This window comes from Littorina saxatilis, linkage group LG4, assembly GCF_037325665.1.
Source record: "Littorina saxatilis isolate snail1 linkage group LG4, US_GU_Lsax_2.0, whole genome shotgun sequence".
Classification (NCBI taxonomy): domain Eukaryota; kingdom Metazoa; phylum Mollusca; class Gastropoda; order Littorinimorpha; family Littorinidae; genus Littorina; species Littorina saxatilis.
Genome location: NC_090248.1, coordinates 65,948,660 through 65,972,944, shown reverse-complemented (window position 1 = coordinate 65,972,944; position 24,285 = coordinate 65,948,660). Strand labels below are relative to the sequence as shown.

The 24,285-nt window shown below is 40.4% G+C and overlaps 1 protein-coding gene across 1 annotated transcript; it reads left to right on the top strand.

Annotated features, from left to right (window-relative positions):
- The first annotated feature begins 1,022 nt into the window (after positions 1-1,022).
- On the top strand, positions 1,023-24,176 carry LOC138965397 (uncharacterized). Its single transcript, XM_070337534.1, has 6 exons — positions 1,023-1,331; positions 8,044-8,272; positions 8,529-9,561; positions 11,377-11,664; positions 14,698-15,354; positions 16,799-24,176. The coding sequence occupies exons 1-6, from the start codon at positions 1,079-1,081 to the stop codon at positions 18,761-18,763; spliced, it is 4,425 nt and encodes a 1,474-aa protein (XP_070193635.1). The 5' UTR covers positions 1,023-1,078; the 3' UTR covers positions 18,764-24,176.
- Positions 24,177-24,285: the final 109 nt, after the last annotated feature.

Sequence of the window (24,285 nt, the reverse complement as noted above, 5' to 3'; positions counted from 1 at the left end):
TTAGACATTGATGCATTTAATAGTTTTAACGAGTTGCCTTTTGTTTTATCATTCTGGTGTTTATCTAGATGTGTTGTGTATTTTATAAGAAGTTTTTAAAAGTTCGAAGTTATTTTAGCATATAGGTTTTTTTTTATGGTCTTAATAGTTAAATATGTATTACGTTATTATTAAGATTCATGTTTTGTTAGCACTAAGCAGTTGTTTTAATCAGTCTGGTTTTCTCTTGTTTTCATTTTATGAACATTTTAAATGTTAGACTAACTTATTGTTTTGTACAGAATAATAACTGTGTGAATGGTGTTATACTGAATGAAAGAGTGTGACATGAAGTTCTTGTACATCATTGTAAAGAGTGTGAATGACGTTTTAGTTTAGATGTCAAGCGCTTAGAGCAAGCCTTTTTAACGAAAGTTTTTGATTTAGCGCTATATAAATGTTCTTATTATTATTATTATTATTATTATATATATATATATATATATATCAATCAAAACTGGATTACTAGCCCTGATGATACCTAATAAAGTGGTATTAGGCTACGGTATGGGCCAACAGTTGTTCACTTTGGTATTGCGCCCGCACACACCGACATGCATGCATAGCATAGTAATAATAATAATAATAATAAATGAGCATTTATATAGCGCAACATCATAACAATACAATTATGCTCTTTGTGCTTGACACATTTAAAATTAAAACACAGTTATACAAGCATTTACATCTACATTCATAGTCGGCAACACTTAATTAAAAGCATACACCATCAAACATACATTACAAAAGATTCTTCCACTAACTAAGTAATAAAAACATGAATAAAATAGGTAGTGAAAACGATTATGTGCATCAAACTTCTGATTTAATATTTGTGTCACTTGTGTGTGTGTGTGTCACTTGTGTGTGTGTGTGTGTGTGTGTGTGTTTTATTGTACTGTTTCAGTTTCCTGTCGATTTATTTAAATTTTGGCTATTTTGGGGTAAAAGGATGAAGAGGAACAAACCACAACTATGGAGGATTTCCGGTTGTGCAAATGAGAGATCAGATGCGAAACTTTGCAGGTAACTAACGCAAATGAACATGGCTCCTGGAGTGTCTTGTTGTGTTGTTAACTGCACAAACGCGAGACACAATTTGAAAGGACAAAAGAAAAACGAAAGCCTGCGTTTTTTTCGAATTCCAAAGGTGAAAACTCGTGAGGGGGAGCACGTCAGAGCTGTCACAGAACGAAGAAGGAGAGCATGGGTTGCAGCAATCCGACGCACGAATATAACTTTCGAGCACTCATCGGATAGCCTTCGTGTTTGCTCTCGTCATTTTCACAGAGGTAAGTTTATTATTTTAATCTGGAACTAACTCACTACTGACAATGTCATATGTTATGGTTGGCAACTTGAATGTGAACAGTGACTTCTCAACAAGACCACGAGAGTCTCCAGGACGATCTGCGAAGCTTAGAAGCATGGGAAGAAGAGTGGGAAATGTCATTCCATCCTGACAAATGCAACACCCTCCCAATGACTCGAAGCAGAACAACCAAGCCCCACGACTACGTGCTCCATGACCACCAGCTGGAGTCGGTGGACGCCATCAAATACCTGGGCGTCACCATTCAGAAAGATGCAGGTTGGGACAAACACATCAACAACGTGTGTGCCAAAGCCAACAGTGCACTAGGCATGCTGAGGAGAAACCTGAAAATCGGATCTCCAAAGACAAAAGAACTAGCCTACAAATCACTTGTCCGACCAATAGTCGAGTACGCTTGCACAGTCTGGGACCCGCACAAGATCAAAGAGGTCAGTCAGATTGAAAAAGTGCAGCGTAGGGCAGCTCGTTTTGTTCTCAACAGACACAAACAGACGGCCAGCGTGGACGACATGCTCAACGAACTAGAGTGGCCCTCGCTAGAAGAACGCAGGAAAGAGGCCAGGCTCTCCATGCTGAAGAAGATCACATCGGGATCCGCACATGTGAGGTGCGAGGAGCTACACCTACTCGCCCCAAGGGCTAGAAGAGGAGTCCCCACAGAGAGACAGCAATTCAAGCGGATCCCAGCGAGAACAAACTACAGAAAGAACAGCTTCCTCCCAAGAACAATCAGGGACTGGAACGAGACCCCTTCATCCCTCCTCCTCTCACACCCCCAGGCCCCAGACTCCTGCACTGCGCAGGAGTCGAGTTCCTGCATTGTGCAGGAACTCCCCAGCCCCCAGTAGATTCTAGCTAGGTTTTTTTTTTTTTTTTTTTTTTTTTTTTTTTTTTTTTTTTTTTTTTTTTTTCTCACTCTTTGGAATCTGCAACCCTCCACAATGTGACATAATGGTCAGCCAAAATGACCGTGGTCACAATATGGAAGAAAAAAAAAAAAAAAAACAGTGAAGCTATCAACGACGATAACCTAAAAAGGTTCCTGAAATGTACCGACCCTGATCCTATCTGACACTGCTAACCTAACTCAGTCAGAGATTGACTTGTTTAGAAGTTAAGTTGGCACTAAATGCATTCATGATTTTCAAAACTCAGGTGAGTAGACTGAGATTAATGTGGATGTTCAGTCACTTTGATTTCATGTTCATATGTATACATATATATATATTAGATGAATACCCACTTCGCCGGGTAGCCGGCTTCGCCGGGAAGAAGTAGAGCCAAAGCCGGGTGAGTGGGGCACCGTACGCCGGCTTCGCCGGGTACCCGGCTTTGCCAGGTGAGTGGCGCACCGTACGCGATTGACGCCACACGAAGGAAAACTTCTAAAAATAGTAACGGGAATATGGATTGAGCGTTGTGGACAGTGACCTTCTAAAAATAGTAACGGGAATATGGATTGACGCCACACGGAGGAAGGGAGATAAACGCAAAACACTGGAGAAGATAAGGAAGAGTTACTGGGAATGGATCTGGGAAGATGAACAAAAAACCCAAAATCGGTTCAGCGCTGCGCGCTGAGAGCACGTGTTGAAAATTTTCATCGACCAGATTGTGTCTGGGGAATATGCCCACCAAATTTGAAGCAGATCCATCGAGAACTTTGGCCGTGCATCGGGCACGGACACACGGACACACACAAGTCGTATATATATATAGATATAGATAGATATAATTTAATTTTATTGAAATAGTAGCTGAACCCGGTTTTTTTTCGTAAACCTTTAGTTATTTCCTAGAACGGTCCTTGATGAATGATTATTTCTTTCCCACATCATCTATATATATATATACGACTTGTGTCTGTGTGTCTGTGTCTTCGCGATGCACGGCCAAAGTTCTCGATGGATCTGCTTCAAATTTGGTGGGCTTATTCACAGAGACCCCGGACACAACCTGATCGATGAGATATTTCAACACGTGCTCTCAGCGCGCAGCGCTGAACCGATTTTGGTTCCACCTCAGCTACCCGGGCCCCCATACCGACACACCAAAGCCGCTACACCACATCACAACGCCAAAGTTCTTGGTGGATCTTTTTCAAATTTGGACACCGTATTCAGCTACACCCCGGACACAATATCATCGATGAGATATTTCAACACGTGCTCTCAGCGCGCAGCGCTGAACCGATTTTGGTTTTTGTGTTCATTGCACCATTACAAGTAACTCTTCCTTATCTTCTCCACTGTTTTGCGTTTATCTCCCTTCATTCGTGTGGCTTCAATCCATATTCCCGTTTCTAAGTTACTATTTTTAGAATGTCACTGCGCTGTCCAGAACGCTTCCCTTGCACCCGTAAGTTGTTCTTACTGTCAAAGTGAAAAGGTCGAATCAATTTATAGCCACGAAAAAAATACACTCTCACCTATCTCTATATATTTATAGATATAGATATACATATATATATGATGTTGTGACAAAAGGTCGTGGCAAAAAGAGTAGAAAAATCAAAAATCTAAAAATATTTTTTGACACAAGTGCATTTTTATGCTGAATGTTTCATATTTTCATTACATAAAATAAAATAGGAAAAGATAGTTTGGTCAGCGGGTTCTGTAGAATAAGCATATTTTGTTAACAATCTGACAGATGTTGGTCGTGATGCTGGACATACCATTTGATTGATTTACCTCCATAAATGAAACTTCTGCAATCCAAATACCTTTTATAAATCAAAAGAAAGTACAACACCAGTGAATTACACGCAAACAATTCCAAAACCAACTTACATTATTTATTTTTTTATACATGATGTTATGTCCAACATCACGACCGACATAAACATCACGTTTCCGTTTGATGTGTTTACAAAATAAATGACAAAAGAACACTTCTGTCAGTTAAAATCAAGGATATGTAATTCCTTTTACATAAAAACACACACAAAAGAGCTCACAAACTTCAAATTACCATGATCATGGCACTTTTTGAGTCGGTTGTGATGATTAGGCGATGGACAAACTTGATGCTTGTCATTTCATTTTCAACAAAAGAGAATACAAAAAACAATTTTGGGGGGCTATTACCTTAACTACTACAGATCTAGTATTTGCAAAAAAACATAAAGGGGACTGGAAGAGCCTTTGTTACGATGACTGTGCTTAATCTTATGGTCGGTTGTGATGACATAGCGATGGACAAACAAAATTAAACATAACACTTAAAGTTAAAACTAAAAGACAGACAACTCTTTTTCTGTCTTATTTTGCATTCTCTCTCTCTCTCCATATATAATACTAATAATATGCAAAACAAAACCCATAAAGAGGACTGGAAGAGCCTTTGGTTTATGGCTTAGCATGTTATCGTAGCGAACGTTCGCAAGCTCTTTCCTCTGTGCAACTCACGACAGGCCTGGAAAAAGTCATAATTAATTTGTAGCTTAAGTTAAATAATGGGAAAATGGGAAAATGCTGTAGAGTGGGAAAGCATCTTAAATGCACCTTCATCGGCGATGATCAGGACTCTGCAGTAATCTGGACTACAACATAAATTGTTTAGGCTACGTTAATTCAATATAAGTTATAAGCCCATAACTATAGCTTATGTAACTCTGTAAGCAAGCACACACACACACACACATACACACACACACACACACACACACACACACAGAGAGCCTGCACTGACAGTGACACCCAACATTTTTTTTTTTTACTTAAAAGTTAAACTGAGTTTTTAGGCCATGACCTACTGGTAGGCCTACTACAACTAGTGTCATCTGATAATCAATTGACAACTGACCTACTTCTTTACTACTACTTTAAAAGAAGGGAAAACAGCTTACAACAACAAAAATTCAAAAAAATATACCAAAGAAATGTAAGGTCAGTTGGTTATGACAGTGAACATAGCAAGTTTGTCTCCTGGAAAAATCATCACAACCGACAGTAAACTATGTGTGGATTGGAAATATTCATGCAGAAATTCATTCCATTGCTTGTCGTCAATAATTAGCTGCTGTACAAAACATCGAACGAACATTTTCAAATTGTTTGCTTTCTCGAAACAGCCGTGAATTACATTTCGTATGTCGGTCATGTTCGGTTGTGACTTTGGACATACAAAATAATTTGTCCTCTCTCAGCTTTTTACCTATCGCACTCATTCGATGAGCGCGAACAACAAACAGAGAGCAGTGTGTCGTATTTTGATGCGCTCTGTTTCGTTTGAATAACATGCAAATTCGAAATGAGTTCAATGAAAAATTATTTCTAACAGATTGTTTGTCGGTTGTGATGTAGATGTCGGTTGTGACGTCAACTTGTAATTCAGAAAATACGGACAAACGAAGCTCTCTTACTTTCCCTTCTTCGACGCGCCATTTCCAAGAAAAACAAGCCTCGGTTTGAAATCAGTTGGGAGCGATACTATTAAAACGTACGATCAGAAGTCAACGGAGAGTGTCAGTTGTTGAAAAATTCGTGATTGTTTGGTTGTGACGTCCGGACAAATGATTCGATGCTTAGCAAATTATTCGGCATATCTCTGTCATGTTTGTAAATTTCAAATGCCCAGCGATCTCAACTAATACATTAATTCTTTTTGTGTTCTGGAAACTGCAAAAGTTCGGACTGGAGCATAGATGATACATACACACGATGTCAAAACATCGTTGTCACTTCGGACAAACATCGTCACAACCAACAACCTGAAGTTAATTTCTCCGTTTCTAATTAAATATTTTTATATAGAAGCAGGTTTGTTTACACACATATTGATTTATTATTCTTATTTCCAGATTTACAATGCAGTTTGGTTTTGTGCATTAAAAAGAGTGTTCTGGGTTGATAACAAAAGTATGAGTTCTTGCTTATTGGTTTCGGCGGGAAATTTTTCCACAGTTTTTCACTTTCATCGTAGATTTAATTCACAAAGCTGTTGTTAAAACACACAATTTTATCGTAGGTATCTCTTCATCCTATTTTCAATCCAACAAACAAACACAGACACATACATGTTTTTGATAATGTTGTTTAATTGCTTACAAACACACATGGGGTCTGGAGCACGACCTTTTGTCACAACATCATATACGTTTTCTGTGTGTGTGTGTGTGTGTGTGTGTGTGGGCAAAAACCTGTGTATTGTAGAGTTCTGTTTGTGATGTGGTCTAGCGGCTTTTGTCTGTCTGTATGTTCTGGCATTTGAGAAGCAACAACAGATAATATAGGGCTAAGAAATAAGCTCTAAAATTCTCAATCCCGTTTGACAGGACTTCGCCTGCAAAGGTGATTGTGATGAACCGCCACGCTGTCTGTCTCTGTCTCGCGATTCACCCCATATTCCCGTTTCTAAGTTACTATTTTTAGAATGTCACTGCGCTGTCCAGAACGCTTCCCTTGCACCCGTAAGTTGTTCTTACTGTCAAAGTGAAAAGGTCGAATCAATTTATAGCCACGCGAAAAATACACTGTCACCTATCTCTATATATTTATAGATATAGATATACATATATATACGGCTTCTCTGTGTGTGTGTGTGTTTTGTGTGTGTGTGTGGGCAAAAACCTGTGTATTGTAGAGTTCTGTTTGTGATGGGGTCTAGCGGCTTTTGTCTGTCTGTATGTTCTGGCATTTGAGAAGCCACAACAGATAATATAGGGCTAAGAAATAAGCTCTAAAATTCTCAATCCCGTTTGACAGGACTTCGCCTGATGAACCGCCACGCTGTCTGTCTCTGTCTCGCGATTCACCCCGGCGAAGCCGGGTATTCCTCTAGTAAAATATACGCTTATAACATGTGTTTTATCACACACACACACATACACACACACACACAGTGACACACACACAGACAGACCATCACTCGCAAAAAAATTCCCTCGCACATACACACACTCACAGATATACTGAAAAATACATGCACGCCTCAAACACGCAAGCACACACACACGCGTGCGTGCGTACGCACCCCCTCCCCTGACACACACGTACACGCGAACACAAATACTTCTGCGTGCATGCGTTTGCGCTTTAGCATTCCAGACAAAGGGAGAGACAGACAGACATAAATTTATAGAAGAAGCAGCAGACACATAAATAAAGAACCATGCAAATAATCTTTCTTCCTTGCTCGTTCATACATAAAATCATACGCATTGACAATGACATGCACGCAGGCGCGCACACAAATACACACACTGTCAAACACAGACACAAAAACGCTAAAAGGACATATTCTTGGCTAGCCTCGAGTGACCTATAGACTTGTCCAGCTGAAGCTTAGCACTCGACAATGACTCCACAAAAATCATCACGCAGAGAAAGACAGTGACGTAATCAATTGACGACATAGTAAGGAGACGTGAGCATGATCCTCGATGGCTCATAGGATATCTACTGTTAATTGCCGTTTTTAACGACTCATTTCAGGTTTGGTTTTCTAAAAGTACATCATGACTGAGTCAAGTGGCAAAGAACATACCCTTACATTCCTGTCTCAGTCGGTGCAGCCGTTTCGGAGCCTTTAGTCATCAACACACAGACAGACAGAAACAAGCTTTAAAAGTTAGATTTCTAATGTTGGAATCTTCTTTCACATAGAATTCTGGTAGGATCGATACATTTCTTGATAATAAAAGTGCCAATCCATCATGATTGCAGGTCAGCCAGCGTACGAGATGGCAGAAACTGATCCAGACTGGGCCCCATCACTGCACCTAGAACATGAGGAAAGCATAACCATGGAAGGGAATGATCAAGTTGAGTGCAAGGTGGAGACCATCAAACAGATCGTGGTGATAGAGGATGATGTTGTGGATCTCTGGCACACTGTGGGAGCCTCACGTGGCCTGACAACAGATGTAGATGTCTGCAGGTTTCTGCTCTCACTGTGAGTTGAAATGGGTTGAGGGACTTCTTACTACTGAAAATCATTTGTAAATTTTTAGTTTATTTTTTTTTAAATAGTACTATAGGACAAAGGGTACTACATACACAAAATTAAACTTTAAAGATGAAACGATTCAAATGGACCCTAGGATGCTGCTTCAAATTTGTGTGAATCGCACATCTGTCCTGACCTTATCAACATGACAGGAAACAGATCTTCTGTATATTAGTACATGGGTATAAATATATTGTTACAGGTATTTCAGTGACGGACAGGATGCAACTCATGGTGTCCGATGTGGTCAGTGCAACAGCCTTCTGATGCTGGTCTGTACCAAATGTCAGGGGTCATCACAAGGTCCTTCACAGCAAGGCATGTCTTCCCAGATCCACACCCAACAAGGAACACATTCTGAAATCTGTTCCCAGCAAGGCACACCTTCCAAGCTGCTTGCTGGAAGCGTCTTTTTACCAGCCTCTTCCCCCAAAAAAGTGTTGGAGTTATTTTCACAGCAACTGCCTTCAGTACCGTCATCTTCAAAACAAGTCTCTCCTTTACCCATCTCTTCACAGTTAGCTCCTTCGGTTCAGCCGTCAGGGATATCTACACAAGAGAGTATCTCTTCAAATGCACCGTTTCTCACTTCAAAGCTACCATCAAACTCTAAGGAGGACTCCCTCACACAGACCCTGTCTGAAAAAGATGAAGACTCGGATGGTTGTTTGGATATGCAAGTCTTTGATTCAGAAGATTCAGATGTTGAGGTGACTTTTGAACAGGCGAAAAATTGTCAAAAAAGTGAGAAAAGGGAGGAAAAAGACCTTGCTAGCGCAACATCACAACCAACAGTGCAGTTAAAGTCTATGAGTGAAAAGAACAGGCATTCCAAAACTGCTTTTGTGATGCTGCATAAATGTGACATGCCTTTGTCAACAAAGCAAAGTGATCCAAGCGGTGTCAGAGGCAGTTCTGGTAAAGGAAGACAGACATCTGGAGTGATAAGAAGAGGACTTGTTCAAGGTTCAATACAGACTGCAGACAAATTGACCACTGTGTCCAGTCAGCAATGCCCCAAACAACAGGATTCTTCAGTAGACACACACAGGGAGTCTCCAGACACACACAGGGGATCCACAACAGAACAAGATGGGACAAGTCAGCCAGCTAGAGCAGAACAAGATGGGACAAGTCAGCCAGCTAGAGCAGAACAAGATGGGACAAGTCAGCCAGCTAGAGCAGAACAAGATGGGACAAGTCAGCCAGCTAGAGCAGAACAAGTTCTTGTACTGGTAAGTAAGACTAAGAAGAATTATCGCACTGATGCAACCAGGGCAAAGAGGGACAAGCATTTCAAACTTATCCTTCAGCAACGAAAAGAGAAAAACAAGAAGCCGACAAACACCAGGGAACAGTTCATGTTGGGAAACTTATGAATCCGGGGTAAATGACTAAATAGGTGGGGCACAAGGTTTATCACTTCCACTACATAGCTCCTATGGGGGAGTGTTTAAACTAAGCTTCCCCACCCCTTTTCTTCTCTTCTCTTGTCTTATTTCTACCTTCCTGGTCCTTTCACCTGTATTTTTTTTCCACAAAACTCTTCCTATAACATCTGCAGATTTCTAATTCACCTCTTATATATAATTTCTGCCTCATTGGAGCCTTCATCTGTTTTTCTCTTATCCAAACCTCTTTGTTTTTTAACCAAATTCTAGTATTTCTCTGTGGTCTTCTTTAGACCCGGCTTGTTTGCTGAATAAAAAAAAAAGTGTAATGATTTCGGCTGGTGACCTGATGATTGCATTTTTAGGTATCTACTTAGCTGCAGCTCTGAAGAGCCAATACATCATTTTGGCCCTTCCTTGATCTAAGAATAGTAAACCAGAAGGTTGAAGAAGGCTTACCCGCTTCAGTCAATCAGCTGGTCAAGTTGGGATAAGTCAATCAGCTGGTCAAGTTGGGATAAGTGTTTAGACTCTGTCGCTTTGGACCTCTGGCTCAAGAAGCAAAGCCAAAGGGAGCTACAGGAGAGGCGGGGGTAGTCAGGACGATTATTTTGCCAAGTTGCCACCTAACCAGTTCCAGTCAAAAGTGTTGTGTCAAATGAATTCAAACAAAAATGTACAAATCAGTTGGATTGATTTTATTGTTATACAGTTAAACCACCCCTACGGTAACAGAGAACCTTATGTTTTGTCCTATTGCTGCATATATCCACCTTTCTCCTGGAGCTAGATAAGGCCAAAAAAAAAATAGGTCTGTTTACGGTAACCCGACCGACCCTATTTTTTTCGCGCGACCCTAGACTTTTTTTTGGCATTTTGGGGGGAAAAAAAAAAAAAAATCTTGGGGTTTTTTGTGCAAAATAACGTAAAAATATGGTTTTTTGAAAGAAAAAAAAAATCCCGACCTACCGACCCTATTTTTTTTGGCCTATGTTACCGTAAACAGACCTTTTTTTTTTTGGACCTAAGATGTCATCACAAAGCAAGACCTTAAATCTTGTTGATCAACTCCCTTTGACAGCTCCCTTTGTACTTGAGATTTTAATGCACACTCCCCTCTGTGGGGCAACAACTCCCAAAGTGCAAGCGAATGAATCCTAGAACATCTTTTAGACAACAGTAACCTGTGTGTATTTTATGCATCTGTTTAATGTTTGGTGATTTTATTAATGAGCGCTTCTGGGGTGATAACGCGAGACAACTCGCGAGGTGGCGCCAGTTACCAGCCGAAAGAAAGAAGGGGCATAACCTCACCAGAACCGACCATTGTCTGTTTACCGTATAAAATGCATGACTTAACACAAACTGTTACCAAACCGATATGCTATTTGGGACCAATGCAAGTTGTTTTTTTCTCTCTCGTGTGATCTTGCCGTAAGGTGGCGCCAATTACCATCCTAAAAGAAAGAGGGGGCATAACCTCACCAGAACCGCCCATTGATGTCAATTCATAATTGTTATACTTATTGCTATTCTGGTTATTATGGGGTGTACAACTGAAATGCATGGATTCAGGAACTTTGGGGAGAATCAGGCATCTTTGTTGCAGTGTTTATATTTTTCAGTTTTCATTTTGGTACTTCATGTCATTTTTTTCAGAATGTCTCACGATTTGGACCTAGGTTGGAACCTGTTGAGGAGAAAGCCAGACCTGTTCAGCAGTGCACCGTGCCATCCTGCCCTTTTGAAACGGACAGAAGCTTTGATATGAAGAGGCACATGACTAAACATGACAAATACGGACCCCTGTGGCTGTCCACCCAGAAGACGGCCAGGCCTCTGCAACACTGCATTGTACCAGCCTGCAGCTTTGCAACCACCAGGTCTTATGACATGAAGAAACACATGGGAAAACATGTTGCTAAAGCTATCAGTATCAAGCCTCAAGTAAGCAAATTGTTTTGGATCCTCTGTTTTGTGTGTGTTTTTTCTGTTTTAATTGCGTATTTACATATATTTAGAATTCAACATTATTGATATTTGAAATTTGAACATTACTAACACCAATGTACTACAATTTGTCTGTCTAAAAATGCTAACTCACATTTTTTTAATTAATATTATACTAGCAGTCAGGAACCGGCTTTGCCTGGGGTTTTAGAAGAATAACCAAGCAAGAGCTACCTCCCCTGGATTCATGAACCTTCCCGTGCTTTCTTATTTGATTTGTTCAAATCTTCTTCTTGTCGTTCGCCATTCACACTTGGAGTCTAGCTCTGGAAAAGAAGTTGGTGGTCTTATGTCGAGCCTCCACAGGTCCATGCAGCTTCTCGTGGAGGGTCGTCGGCCTGGTCCAGATCTCTCTCCCCAGGGGCTGGAGATTCCTGCAGTCCTGCAGGATGTGGGCTGCATCTTGCTCTGCGTCTCCACAGGGACACATGGGGGAGGGCACGGCTCGCAGTTTTTTGTGCAGGTGTTCTTTGTTCAAATTATTTTCCAGATAAGAGCGATAGAGAGTCACTAATGAACAGAAAGCGTTGTACTGGCACAATGAATTCCTGCTAAAAGGGTTTGCATGATATTTTTCATGTTCTCACTACATTTTTGGCGGCTGAGAACAGTTTATCACACAAGAATTCAAATACGTAGTCATAATTTTTGCAAAAGTTATCTCGCGTTGAGGTTTCAGAATACTGTTTACAATTTTAGTTCTGAACCTCCTCACACGTCTTGTTGCGGGCATTTGAAGACGTGTATTGCCCACTCACAGTTTCAGCATAAATCCGTCTACTGCTTAGATTGCTTTTGTGGTATGAGTTATCTTCCCCCTCAGAAATGTCTAAAAAAATCAATCCTGAATGGATTAATCTCATTTCCTCACACGTCTTGTTGCGGGCATTTGAAGACGTGTATTGCCCACTCACAGTTTCAGCATAAATCCGTCTACTGCTTAGATTGCTTTTGTGGTATGAGTTATCTTCCCCCTCAGAAATGTCTAAAAAATCAATCCTGAATGGATTAATCTCATTTCCTCACACGTCTTTTTGCGGGCATTTGAAGACGTGTATTGCCCACTCACAGTTTCAGCATAAATCCGTCTACTGCTTAGATTGCTTTTGTGGTATGAGTTATCTTCCCCCTCAGAAATGTCTAAAAAATCAATCCTGAATGGATTAATCTCATTTCCTCACACGTCTTGTTGCGGGCATTTGAAGACGTGTATTGCCCACTCACAGTTTCAGCATAAATCCGTCTACTGCTTAGATTGCTTTTGTGGTATGAGTTATCTTCCCCCTCAGAAATGTCTAAAAAATCAATCCTGAATGGATTAATCTCATTTCCTCACACGTCTTGTTGCGGGCATTTGAAGACGTGTATTGCCCACTCACAGTTTCAGCATAAATCCGTCTACTGCTTAGATTGCTTTTGTGGTATGAGTTATCTTCCCCCTCAGAAATGTCTAAAAAAATTAATCCTGAATGGATTAATCTCATTTCCTCACACGTCTTGTTGCAGGCATTTGAAGACGTGTATTGCCCACTCACAGTTTCAGCATAAATCCGTCTACTGCTTAGATTGCTTTTGTGGTATGAGTTATCTTCCCCCATCAGAAATGTCTAAAAAATCAATCCTGAATGGATTAATCTAATTTCCTCACACGTCTTGTTGCAGGCATTTGAAGACGTGTCTTGCCCACTCACAGTTTCAGCATAAATCCGTTTACTGCTTAGATTGCTTTTGTGGTATGAGTTATCTTCCCCCTCAGAAATGTCTAAAAAGTTAATCCTGAAAGGATTAATCTCATTTCCTCATTTTTACATTTAGTCAAGTTTTGACTAAATGTTTTAACAAAGAGGGGGAATCGAGACGAGGGTCGTGGTGTATGTGTGTGTGTCTGTCTGTCTGTCTGTGTGTGTGTGTGTGTGTGTGTGTGTGTGTGTGTGTGTGTGTGTGTGTGTGTAGAGCGATTCAGACCAAACTACTGGACCGATCTTTATGAAATTTGACATGAGAGTTCCTGGGAATGATATCCCCGGACGTTTTTTTAATTTTTTCGATAAATACTTTTGATGACGTCATATCCGGCTTTTTGTAAAAGTAAAAGCTTTTTGAAAAATGAGAGCGTGACAGTGCCGCCTCAACTTTCACAAAAAGCCGGATATGACGTCATCAAAGACATTTATCAAAAAAAATGAAAAACACGTCTGGGGATATCATACCCAGGAACTCTCATGTCAAATTTCATAAAGATCGGTCCAGTAGTTTAGTCTGAATCGCTCTACACACACACACACACAGACAGACGCACACGCACACACACACACACACATACACCACGACCCTCGTCTCGATTCCCCCCTCTACGTTAAAACATTTAGTCAAAACTTGACTAAATGTAAAAAGTGCAACAGTTGTCACTTTGTGTTGAATAAACAATAGATCCGGAGGAGCGAATAACTGTGTGGTTGTGTTTACTTTGACACGTGCTTTCTGTACCTGCAACTTTTACCGTGACCGTGATTTGCCACTGGTGTTCGTGATCGTGAAAACAAAAATCAAGGTAACTGTGATCGTGAAAGCTAAAATTTCCCTTCCCGTGATCGTGATGATGCCCCCCCTTTGGGGCCCTCATCTGAGAGGTATGGGGGACAGAGACACACACACACACACACACACACACACACACACACACACATTTACATCCATTCTCAAAAATATAGTAGTCAGGACCCGGCTTTGCACGTGTGTTTCTGATTCCCCCCCTCGCTAAGAAACTTCTAAATTCTTTTTTCAATAAGGTTAAGAAGAAGAATGTACCGGTATGCTCATTCATTTGGATTAGAAGGCTGAAAACAATGTAAAAGTATTACCATCAACTTCATGTTACCTTTTAAATAACTTTGACATGAGTTATCTCCCTTCCTTGAAAAAGCTTTTCATAGTTTTGATTTTGGTACGTTGGTTTGTCTATCATTTCAGGTTGTACCAATCAAACCTGGCCCCACCAGTTCAAGTACTCGGGAGAAAGTCAAACGTCTTCATTGCAGCGTGCCAAATTGCCCTTATGCAACAAACTGGACCCGTGATATGAAGTTTCATATGAAAAAACATGACAAACTTGGACCTGTGTTGAAACTGGTTGAGAAGAAAGCCAAACCTATTCAGCAGTGCAAGGTGCCATCCTGTCGTTTTAAAACAGACAGAAACTTTGATATGAAAAAGCACATGAAAAAACATGACAAACTTGGATCTCAGTTGAAACTGGTTGAGAAGAAAGCCAACCCTATTCAGCAGTGCAAGGTGCCATCCTGCCCCTTTGAAACAGACAGAAACCTTGATATGAAAAAGCACATGAAAAAACATGACAAACTTGCATCTCAGTTGAAACTGGTTGAGAAGAAAGCCAAACCTATTCAGCAGTGCAAGGTGCCATCCTGCCCTTTTGAAACAGACAGAAACTTTGATATGAAAAAGCACATGACTAAACATGACAAGTACGGCCCCCAGTGGCTGTCTGGCCGAAAGAAGGTCATGCCTCTGCAGCACTGCTGCGTGCCAGCCTGCAGTTTTGCAACCACCACGTCTCTGGACATGCAGAGACACATGGAGAGACATGATAAAGAAGCTGTGTCACTGGTAAGCAAGGGATCCTCTGTTTATCTTAGACTGTTGTTTGTACCGTGGAACCCCCCCCCACCCACCCACCCACCCACCCTCGTAAAATAAAGACATCCAAATTGTCCATGGAAAGAGACATTTTCTGGAAATAACTCCATTTTGAAGTGCTAAGGCAGAGTTGAGCAGTGAAGTAAACAACAAACATGATAGCCCAATCACTAGTGGGTGGTGTGTGGAGACATGCCAATTGTTCATGATTGGTCTACAATATCATGATGAGTTGTTTTCCCAGTATTTTCAAAGAAAAGAAAGAATACAACAATGGGTGATTGAATAAAATAAGTGGTCATTTGAATATTCTAGTATTCCCCTTCATTTATAATGTTTAATTTTACATGTATTACATGTAGTATTCTCATTGATTTGAGGGCATTATAAGGACATACTAGTGTAAGTGTATTTAAATTCCGGGTCCGATTCATCTCAAATTTTGTGCATAGGTTTCTTTAAGTAATATACAGACATCCCTGGAAAGAAAAGGGGATAAGTAATACATTTTATAGTGTCAAGAAAAATATATTATAATATCACTATAAAACAAGAGGCGAAGCCTTCAAGGCTCACGTAAGAAATCGACAAACAGTAACACAAACTCAATTACTCCGTCACACATACACACACACACACACAGAAAGAGCATAGGTGAAACTGTGCAAGAAAGCGAGACACTAGATCTAGATCTGTCTGTCTGCATACTTACAGGGACACGACTGCCAACTAGTCTCGGCCCGCTCAAAATATCAATGACCGAGACTTTCAGTAATTCCTTCGCGTGACGTCTAACCCTTTTACGTCATAATGTGACGTCAGTGTAATATGATGTCTTCAAATGTTAAAGTTTCTACCACAGACATACACACACACATACATACACTCACACATACATACGCACGCACGCACAGACAGACAAAAGTTAGCACTGCATAGGCTACACTTACGTCAGCCAATAATATATGTTACTGTACTTTGCAAAACGAATGTTGAAAGTTATTCAGGATTGTCGAAGCCATACAAAAACAAAAAAAATCATTATAAATTTAGTGGTAAAATATTACAACACTAATAACCCTGGGTTAAATCATTACTAAACTTGCTCACAGGTAAGTTCATTGCCTACAGTTTTAAAATCACAAAAACATTAGGTGTACCATATAGATTTCTCCAAATTTGTCCCCACCCCAACTCGATCCCATGTCCTGACTGACAAACATTAACGAAACATTAGATTGTCACTTTATTGATTTATTTTTTATTTTTGGTGGTTTTTTTTAGTAAAAGTCTGGGAAGTAACTCCTTGTATAAATGAAGCAAATGACGTTACAAAAAAGGGGAAGTAACTTGACTTCACTAGTATGCCCAAAATGTACTTTTGACATGATAACTGATATACTTATTTTTTCAGGACATACCAAAGAAACCCGATCCAGTTGATTCACCTGCTCCAAGAAACCATGATGCAAGTAATTCAAGTGTTCCAGAGGACCCTGGTGCAAGTTGTTTGAGTACTACAGGTAACCTTGACACAAGTAATCCTTGTGCTTCAGGTAACCTTGACACAAGTAATCCTTGTGCTTCAGGTAACCTTGACACAAGTAATCCTTGTGCTTCAGGTAACCTTGACACAAGTAATCCTTGTGCTTCAGGTAACCTTGACACAAGTAATCCTTGTGCTTCAGGTAACCTTGACACAGGTAATCCTTGTGCTTCAGGGAACCTTGACACAGGTAATCCTTGTGCTTCAGGTAACCTTGACACAAGTAATCCTTGTGCTTCAGGTAACCTTGACACAAGTAATCCTTGTGCTTCAGGGAACCTTGATTCAAGTCATCCAAGTGCTCCAGAGAAACCTGATGTGAGTCATTCAAGTGACCATGTGAAACTTGTTAGAAATGAACTAAGTGTTGAAGGGAATCTTGATCACAGCTTTTCACATGAGCACATCAACCTTGACCATGTGGATTTCAGAGCTCAGGAGAAACCAGATCTTAATGATTTTTCTGCTTTTGTCGACCTTGATCCAAGTGATTTAAGTGGTCAGGTGATCTTTGATCTGAGTGAGTTTGGTGTTGGGGTTAAACCTGATCCTGGTGATTCAAGTGCTCAGGAGAAACCTGGTGCAAGTGCTACAAGTTCTCATGAGAAGCCTGAGTCAAATGATTCAAGTTCTCAGGAGAAGCCTGAGTCAAGTGATTCAACTTCTCAGAAGCATGAGTCAAGTGGTTCTAATTCTCAGGAGAAGCACGAGTCAAGTGATTCAAGTACTCAGAAACCCGAGTCAAGTGATTCAAGTTCCCTTGAGAAGCATGATCCGAGTGAGTCAAAAGTTCAAGAGAAATGTGATGCAAGTGATTCAAGGGCTACAAACAAAGACAAACGTTATCGATGCAGTGTTCCATTGTGCCCGTTTGCGACAAACAGAGTCCGTGAAATGCTGCGTCATATGAGGAGAAACGAAAAACATGGACCGCAGTCTGGTGTGATGGAGAAAATTGCCAAACCGCCACAACATTGCCAGGAACCAAACTGCCTTTTTGCAACGACTTACGCCTATGACATGAAGAGACATATGGAGAGGCACGCAAACAGAGCGAGGCAGAAAAGGCCACCGCCACCGTTCTGGATCCCAAATGCGGAGCGTGCCTACCGAAAAGGATGCCGGGTGTTGTACTGTCGCGTGGGAGACTGCACCTTTACCACCTATTCCTCCTCGTCCAACTTGCTGAATCACATGCGTTCCAAGCACCCCTCTGTCGTAGGCAAGATGAAGATGCCCTTGAGCACCAAAAAGGGGCCAGGGCAGACCACCATCTCTCATTTGTGTGACCAGTGTGGCAGGGCCTACATCACGGAATCTGGATTAAGGGGGCACAAGAAAAAGGTGCACATGGGTTGCTTCCGCTATCGGTGTGACAAATGTGATAAAGGTTTTTTAAACAAAACCACTTTTTCTCGCCATATGTTGCTGCACGAAGACGTCACGTGCAGTGTGTGTGGGGAAACATGGCCTGGCAAGAAAGAGCTCCAGTTGCACATGAAAACCACTCATCCTCTGCACAAATGCCTAGCTTGTGAGCAGGAAGGTTGCCAAGCAACATTTTTAGCATTCTCAGAGTTAGCACGACACATGCAGCAAACCCATCATTTAAAGCCAGAACGCCTAGCTTGTAAGGAGGAAGGTTGCCAAGCAACATTTTCACTAAAGTCGGATCTAACGCGACACATAAGGTCTAAACACAAGGGGAGGCATTTTGTGTGCCCTGTGTGCGGCCTGACGCTGAGCTACACATTCACTCTCACTCGTCATATGAGAAAGTGCCACAACATGACAGTGACCCCGCAAAGATCTCGTGCTATAAAAAAGCAGTAACCTATGAGCTGTATGGCTGCTGGCCCCACTCTACTCCTTTTGTCAGGGCAGAGTTGTGGTTTAGAGGTAGACTGGACAAAATATTGCAGTAGGGAACAAGTTGACGCAACTGCAAAGACGATTATATATTACGGTGGAACCCCCTTTTCAAGACGCCCTTAACTTGAAGTGAAAGAAAATCGGGTCTTAATAATAATTAATTTCTCTCCAATTTCAGATTCACTTTTTTTAAAACGTGATTTTTTCCCAGCTTTTATTGGCTTAAGTTAAGAAGGAGGGGGCCTTAACAGTTAACATGGAGGGTTTTAAAGAGAAATATGAAAGAGCAAGGTCTCAAGATAAGGGGGAAATCTTTACCTTAACGATGGCCTGGGGTAGCTCGGACCTCGGTGTACCGAAGATGCTCACGCTTTTTCAACTTGCACAGCAGAAGTCTAACACAACTGAAAAACCTAAATGATCAGCTGGGAAAATACTGTTCAAAGGCAACGGTCCCATTAGGTTTCATCGTGTGCTCGCGGCTAAACTGGACAGTGCATGGGCAACTAAACTCTCCCAAAACAATATTGCACCCATTTTTGTACCCCAGGTAAAGCATTAGTTCCCATGTCATTTCTTTCAAACTGTATAGATATTATGCAATTAAAGACTCTCCACTTAGCTATCTGACATAGTTATTGGATCAAAGATTTCTGTTAAGGTGTCACGAGACCATCGCCGAAGTAAGGGTACCCACAAAATCGACCTGACAAAAACTTCAGGTACTAATACAAAAATCGACACAAATTCAGAAGAGGTGCAACTTGGCAACTGTTACATAGGATGGGAAAGCGAATCAATTATCTTACCAGAACAGGTTCTTTTGTTTTGCTATCTTGCGTATCTCTTGTGTCATTATAATGATGCAGGTGCGGAGCGCACGAGCAGGACAAAAATAGAGGTTTTTGTGTCAAGTTTGAGGGGTAGTGGTACCATAACAAAAAGCGCTGTATTTCAGCAATGACTAAATGGATTGCTTGGACATTTTCAGGATCTCAAGTCTACATACAAGACGTACCCATGGTAAAAAAAATTGGATCATTACAGATTTATTCTCAGATGTTATACGATCTTTCAGAAAATGTTTTTAAATTCGTCACAGGTTTGTGTATTTACATTTCAAAAATGCATGACTTTCTTTAACCAGTACTTGATATTTAGCGTACATTAATTTCAGCGATATAGTTTTAGTGATAATGTGATAATGTATATAAACATCTGTATTAACAGCTATTGTGTTTTCAGCGTAGCAATAGGGCCCGATATTTAGACGAGACAAGTATAATGCCGACGAGTCGAAGACGAGTCGCATTATACTTGTTCGAGTCTAAATATCGGACCCTATTGCTACGATGAAAACACAATAGCGTTTATATAGCTATTCTGACATTAAATTCTGTGTTAAAATCATGTTTTTGTCAGCAACAAGTACCAGAATGGTCCATGTCGTTGATTGCAGACGACGGTTCAACTTCCCTTTCCGCATGAAGCCACGGAAATAACCGAACATTGAAAAACCCACGGACATGTATTACGGAGAAAACTCGAGATAACCGGATGTTTAGCATTACGTCAATATGCTAGGAATCATATGACGTCATGACGTATCATGCTTGCCTACGTATATTGTATGTTCGAAAGTCTGACTTCAGTTGGGAATTCGCGTGGTGAAGACTGCGGTAAATCTGTAGATGATAAGAGAACAAGGATTGTCTCAGAAGAAACGACTAAATGTTTCAGACCGGTAACTTCATTTCAATATTGCACTATACAATGGACGTTCTATGTGACAGGAGAGTTTGCTGATTTTGTGTTAAACATTGGAGAGATCGTCTGCTAGAATCAGAGATAGGTCACTTCAGATTGCAGCTTCTGGAAATTTGCAAGGTTTGTTGCCTGTTAAAGAACTGGATTTGACACGTAATGTATGTCATGTACAGTAAGCAACAACAAAAACACACACAAAGCAAATGGCATCGTCTGTCGACTAGTCACAGAAACAAACCTGGCGAGGTATGCATGTACTTTATACACGTGGAAGAAACCGGAACCATGCGTCTTTGTTATTGACAATATGCTTTTGGATATATTGAGAAAAATGGCCGACTTCCGTAGCATTATGCTTTGATGATCGGAAGAGACCATCCAATCACATCCCCCGAATTACCCTACGTGTTCATCAGAATAGCTTTATAATGTGATAATGTATATAAACATCTGGGGCTGTTTTCGGGATTTTGTTGATAACATGTTCTGTTTGATTAAGGGTATTCAGCTGGTATTTCCTTGTTGTCACTACCTATTTTATTCATGTTTTTATTACTTAGTTAGTGGAAGAATCTTTTGTAATGTATGTTTGATGGTGTATGCTTTTAATTAAGCGTTGCTGACTATGAATGTAGATGTAAATGTGCACATCCACAGTACTGGGTTACAACCTGGGGACATGGACACCAGGAAAAAAAGTAGGACTGAATTGAGTGAAATACACTTTTTTAAGTGCAAAAGACATGCCTGTATCTTTTTCTGTCAAAGAGATGACCTTCCATATCGGGGTTTCTTTAGAAATGACAATTAGACACATGCAGTACGCTCTATGTCGTGGGTTACATGGTTTCCACTTTAGGCTTCAATATCGACAGGAAAGAACTTGAGCTCAGTTATTGCATGTGGCATGTGGACAACATTGATAAATAAATATGCAAACATGAAAGTTTGAAATTACAAGTTTCCATAAGTTAACTAGATCGAAGTAGAAAGTGGAAACCGTAACCCACGCAATTTCCAGGCGCAAAAGTTTTTTCTTGTAGGTCAAATGTAGCAACTAGCCTTTTGGGCACCCTTTTGGGTTTTAATACATGATAGAAACATTTAAGTGAGCAAAAAGTTTTCGATCTGTGCTCACTGGGTGTATGTGTATCTAGAAATAATACTGTCGTGAGTTACATGGAAACCATAGTTCGTAATGTCTTTTATTTCCAAAGAAAAGAACTAAAACTTGATTATTGCATGTTGGACTACATAGATAAATAACTTTAAAAAGGCCTTCAAATAATTAACCAAGAAAGAGACTGCCATGCGCAAGCGACAATCCTAAATGAGAGCATTAATCGATTGTCGATCGTGCGTTGCAGAAGAATAAAAAATTTCATAATGGCGCCGATCATGAGAACACATGTGCTGCTCAAACTTTGCACCAGATCAAGCTTTAATCAGTAAAATATCGCAAAATTTGTCGATGAATATATGCTACAATTGTCAAAAAAGATTTTACATATTCTGAATCTGCGTTTGAACAGTGAAGATACAGTGTGGTCTGTCGTGAGTTACGTCTCGAAAACCGGAAACGAATACGATTGGGTGGATAAATTCTCATTGTCTATTCACATGACCGGGTCAAACGTCATGAATGGAACTTTCCACGGTGTTCCCGCGATCTCACAACGCGTGTGTGATAGGCAATGCGGGATTTGTCGTCTGCTGTGGCCATGCTTTCGTGCGTTACAGATTGAAGCGAAACAAGGGTGGGGTACATTCAAGCGCAATTATAAGCTGAAATAAATTCGTTTCCTACCGTAGTGCTGTGTTTTGAAAACCTAAATGTTGTTGAAATAAATAAATAATGACTTTGAATAACTTTGAGGTTTCATTTGTTCCGCAGATCGCATTTTTTGATGAAGTTGAAACCGGAAACGACTGTAACGCACGATTACGTGTTTTCTTTGCTGATTAAAATCCCCTAAGAAGATAAAAAATATGCTCTTCTGGGGGTACGTGTCCAACAGTGTCCTTTAGAGAACCAGAAAACATCGCCAAAAAGATTCTGAGAGCTTTCTTCTCCATAGTGCAAGGCAGCAAAACAAGGTGTCGTGTTTGTGTTCCCCATTTCAGCACCATTTTGGGTGGGTAATCGGCAAAACATTAAAAACTACAAAACACAACACAAAGTTTGGAAGTTCAAATTGGCTTTTTTTATTAAGACAAATCTATTTGCTATTGTGGGAATGTAACCTTTTGGTCAACCATTAAGCACAGATATTTTGACAGATTTTCAAAGTTGATAACCCATGCTGTGACCCAGTACTGTGGATGTGCACAAATGCTTGTATAACTGTGTTTTAATTTTAAATGTGTCAAGCGCAAAGAGCATAATTGTAAAGTTATGATGTTGCGCTATATAAATGCTCATTTATTATTAGTATTATTATTATGTACAGTTCACTAATTGGCACATTTATAGGTCAAATCCTTTGACTTGTGTGCACTTAAAAAAAAAAATGGTCCGAATTCGGGGAGCGACTCAACAGTACGAGGTTTGATGTTGAACGGTAGCCATTCTTAGCTCATTTAAACCCTCCAAACTTTTATCTTTTGGATTTTCTGAATGTCCGAGTATACAAAAACAACCCCTCACTACTCAGATCATCGGTGACCCGAAGACAGCAATTTCAGCCAGGTTCAGGAGCATTGTGTTTGTGTCATTGACAGTTTTGGAGGGGTAAATTGGAACACATCTTGGGACAGAAGGTAACAGTCGCACAATTTTTCCTTTTGATAGAAAACTTTATGGAATTGTCAGGAATAAACTGAAGTTCATGTGAAGAACTAGGAGGATATTCGATGAACTCATATGACTGGACAAAATATCCCCGTCATTGCAAGTTACACTTGCGCGATGGCATGCATAATTCAGTAATAAGAGCGCATTACTCCATTGGAACTGCCCTAATCCTGTCTGAATTGGCTGTATTCAAGTCACTAGTTGTTTAAAGATGGTTATGGTACACTAGGTCTTTCAAATAACCCCAAAGGTAACAATCTGGAGGGTTTTAAAAGGGTTAGCTGGGCAACCGCTCAATTTCAATTCTTTGTTTAGATGATCTCAGAATTCAGATTTTTTATTCGAAAGAACTCAAAAGTCAGACCATTTGTCAATATATATTTATATGTTGAAGTTGGTAACATTTTGGTGGGTTGCTTTTGTTTGAGTCACCCTGTATTTCCTAGTTGTAGTGTATGCTGTTATGAAAATTCATACAGTTTTGTAGAGAAAATGCCTTGTCTCTTGACACACGTCGGGGAGAGGGAACTGCCACCCTTAAGAGATTATGTGTATGCTGTTTTGTACTCACCTGAGTAATCTGTGATTCTTAGTACTGAGCAGTGTCGGTCTGTATTACATTACTGCGGTCTATTTATGATTATGTTTTTTTCATACTTCTGTGAATGAGTGCACACATGATTGTAGGCCTACAGATAACAGAACTTTTAGGAAAATTCACACAGATCACTCTTTGTGTTGCAGCCTGGAGCTATCAAGCTCAAAAAGGCTAGGTCCATGTAACTGTTCAGTAATTAAACCACAATGCATCAACATTGATCTTTGCCTCCGTTTTAGTGTAGATGCTTGTATAAATGCTTTCCGTGTGGAAGCAAGTGTTTTGTATGCTGTGTGTGCGTGTGTGTGTGTGTGTGTGTGTGTG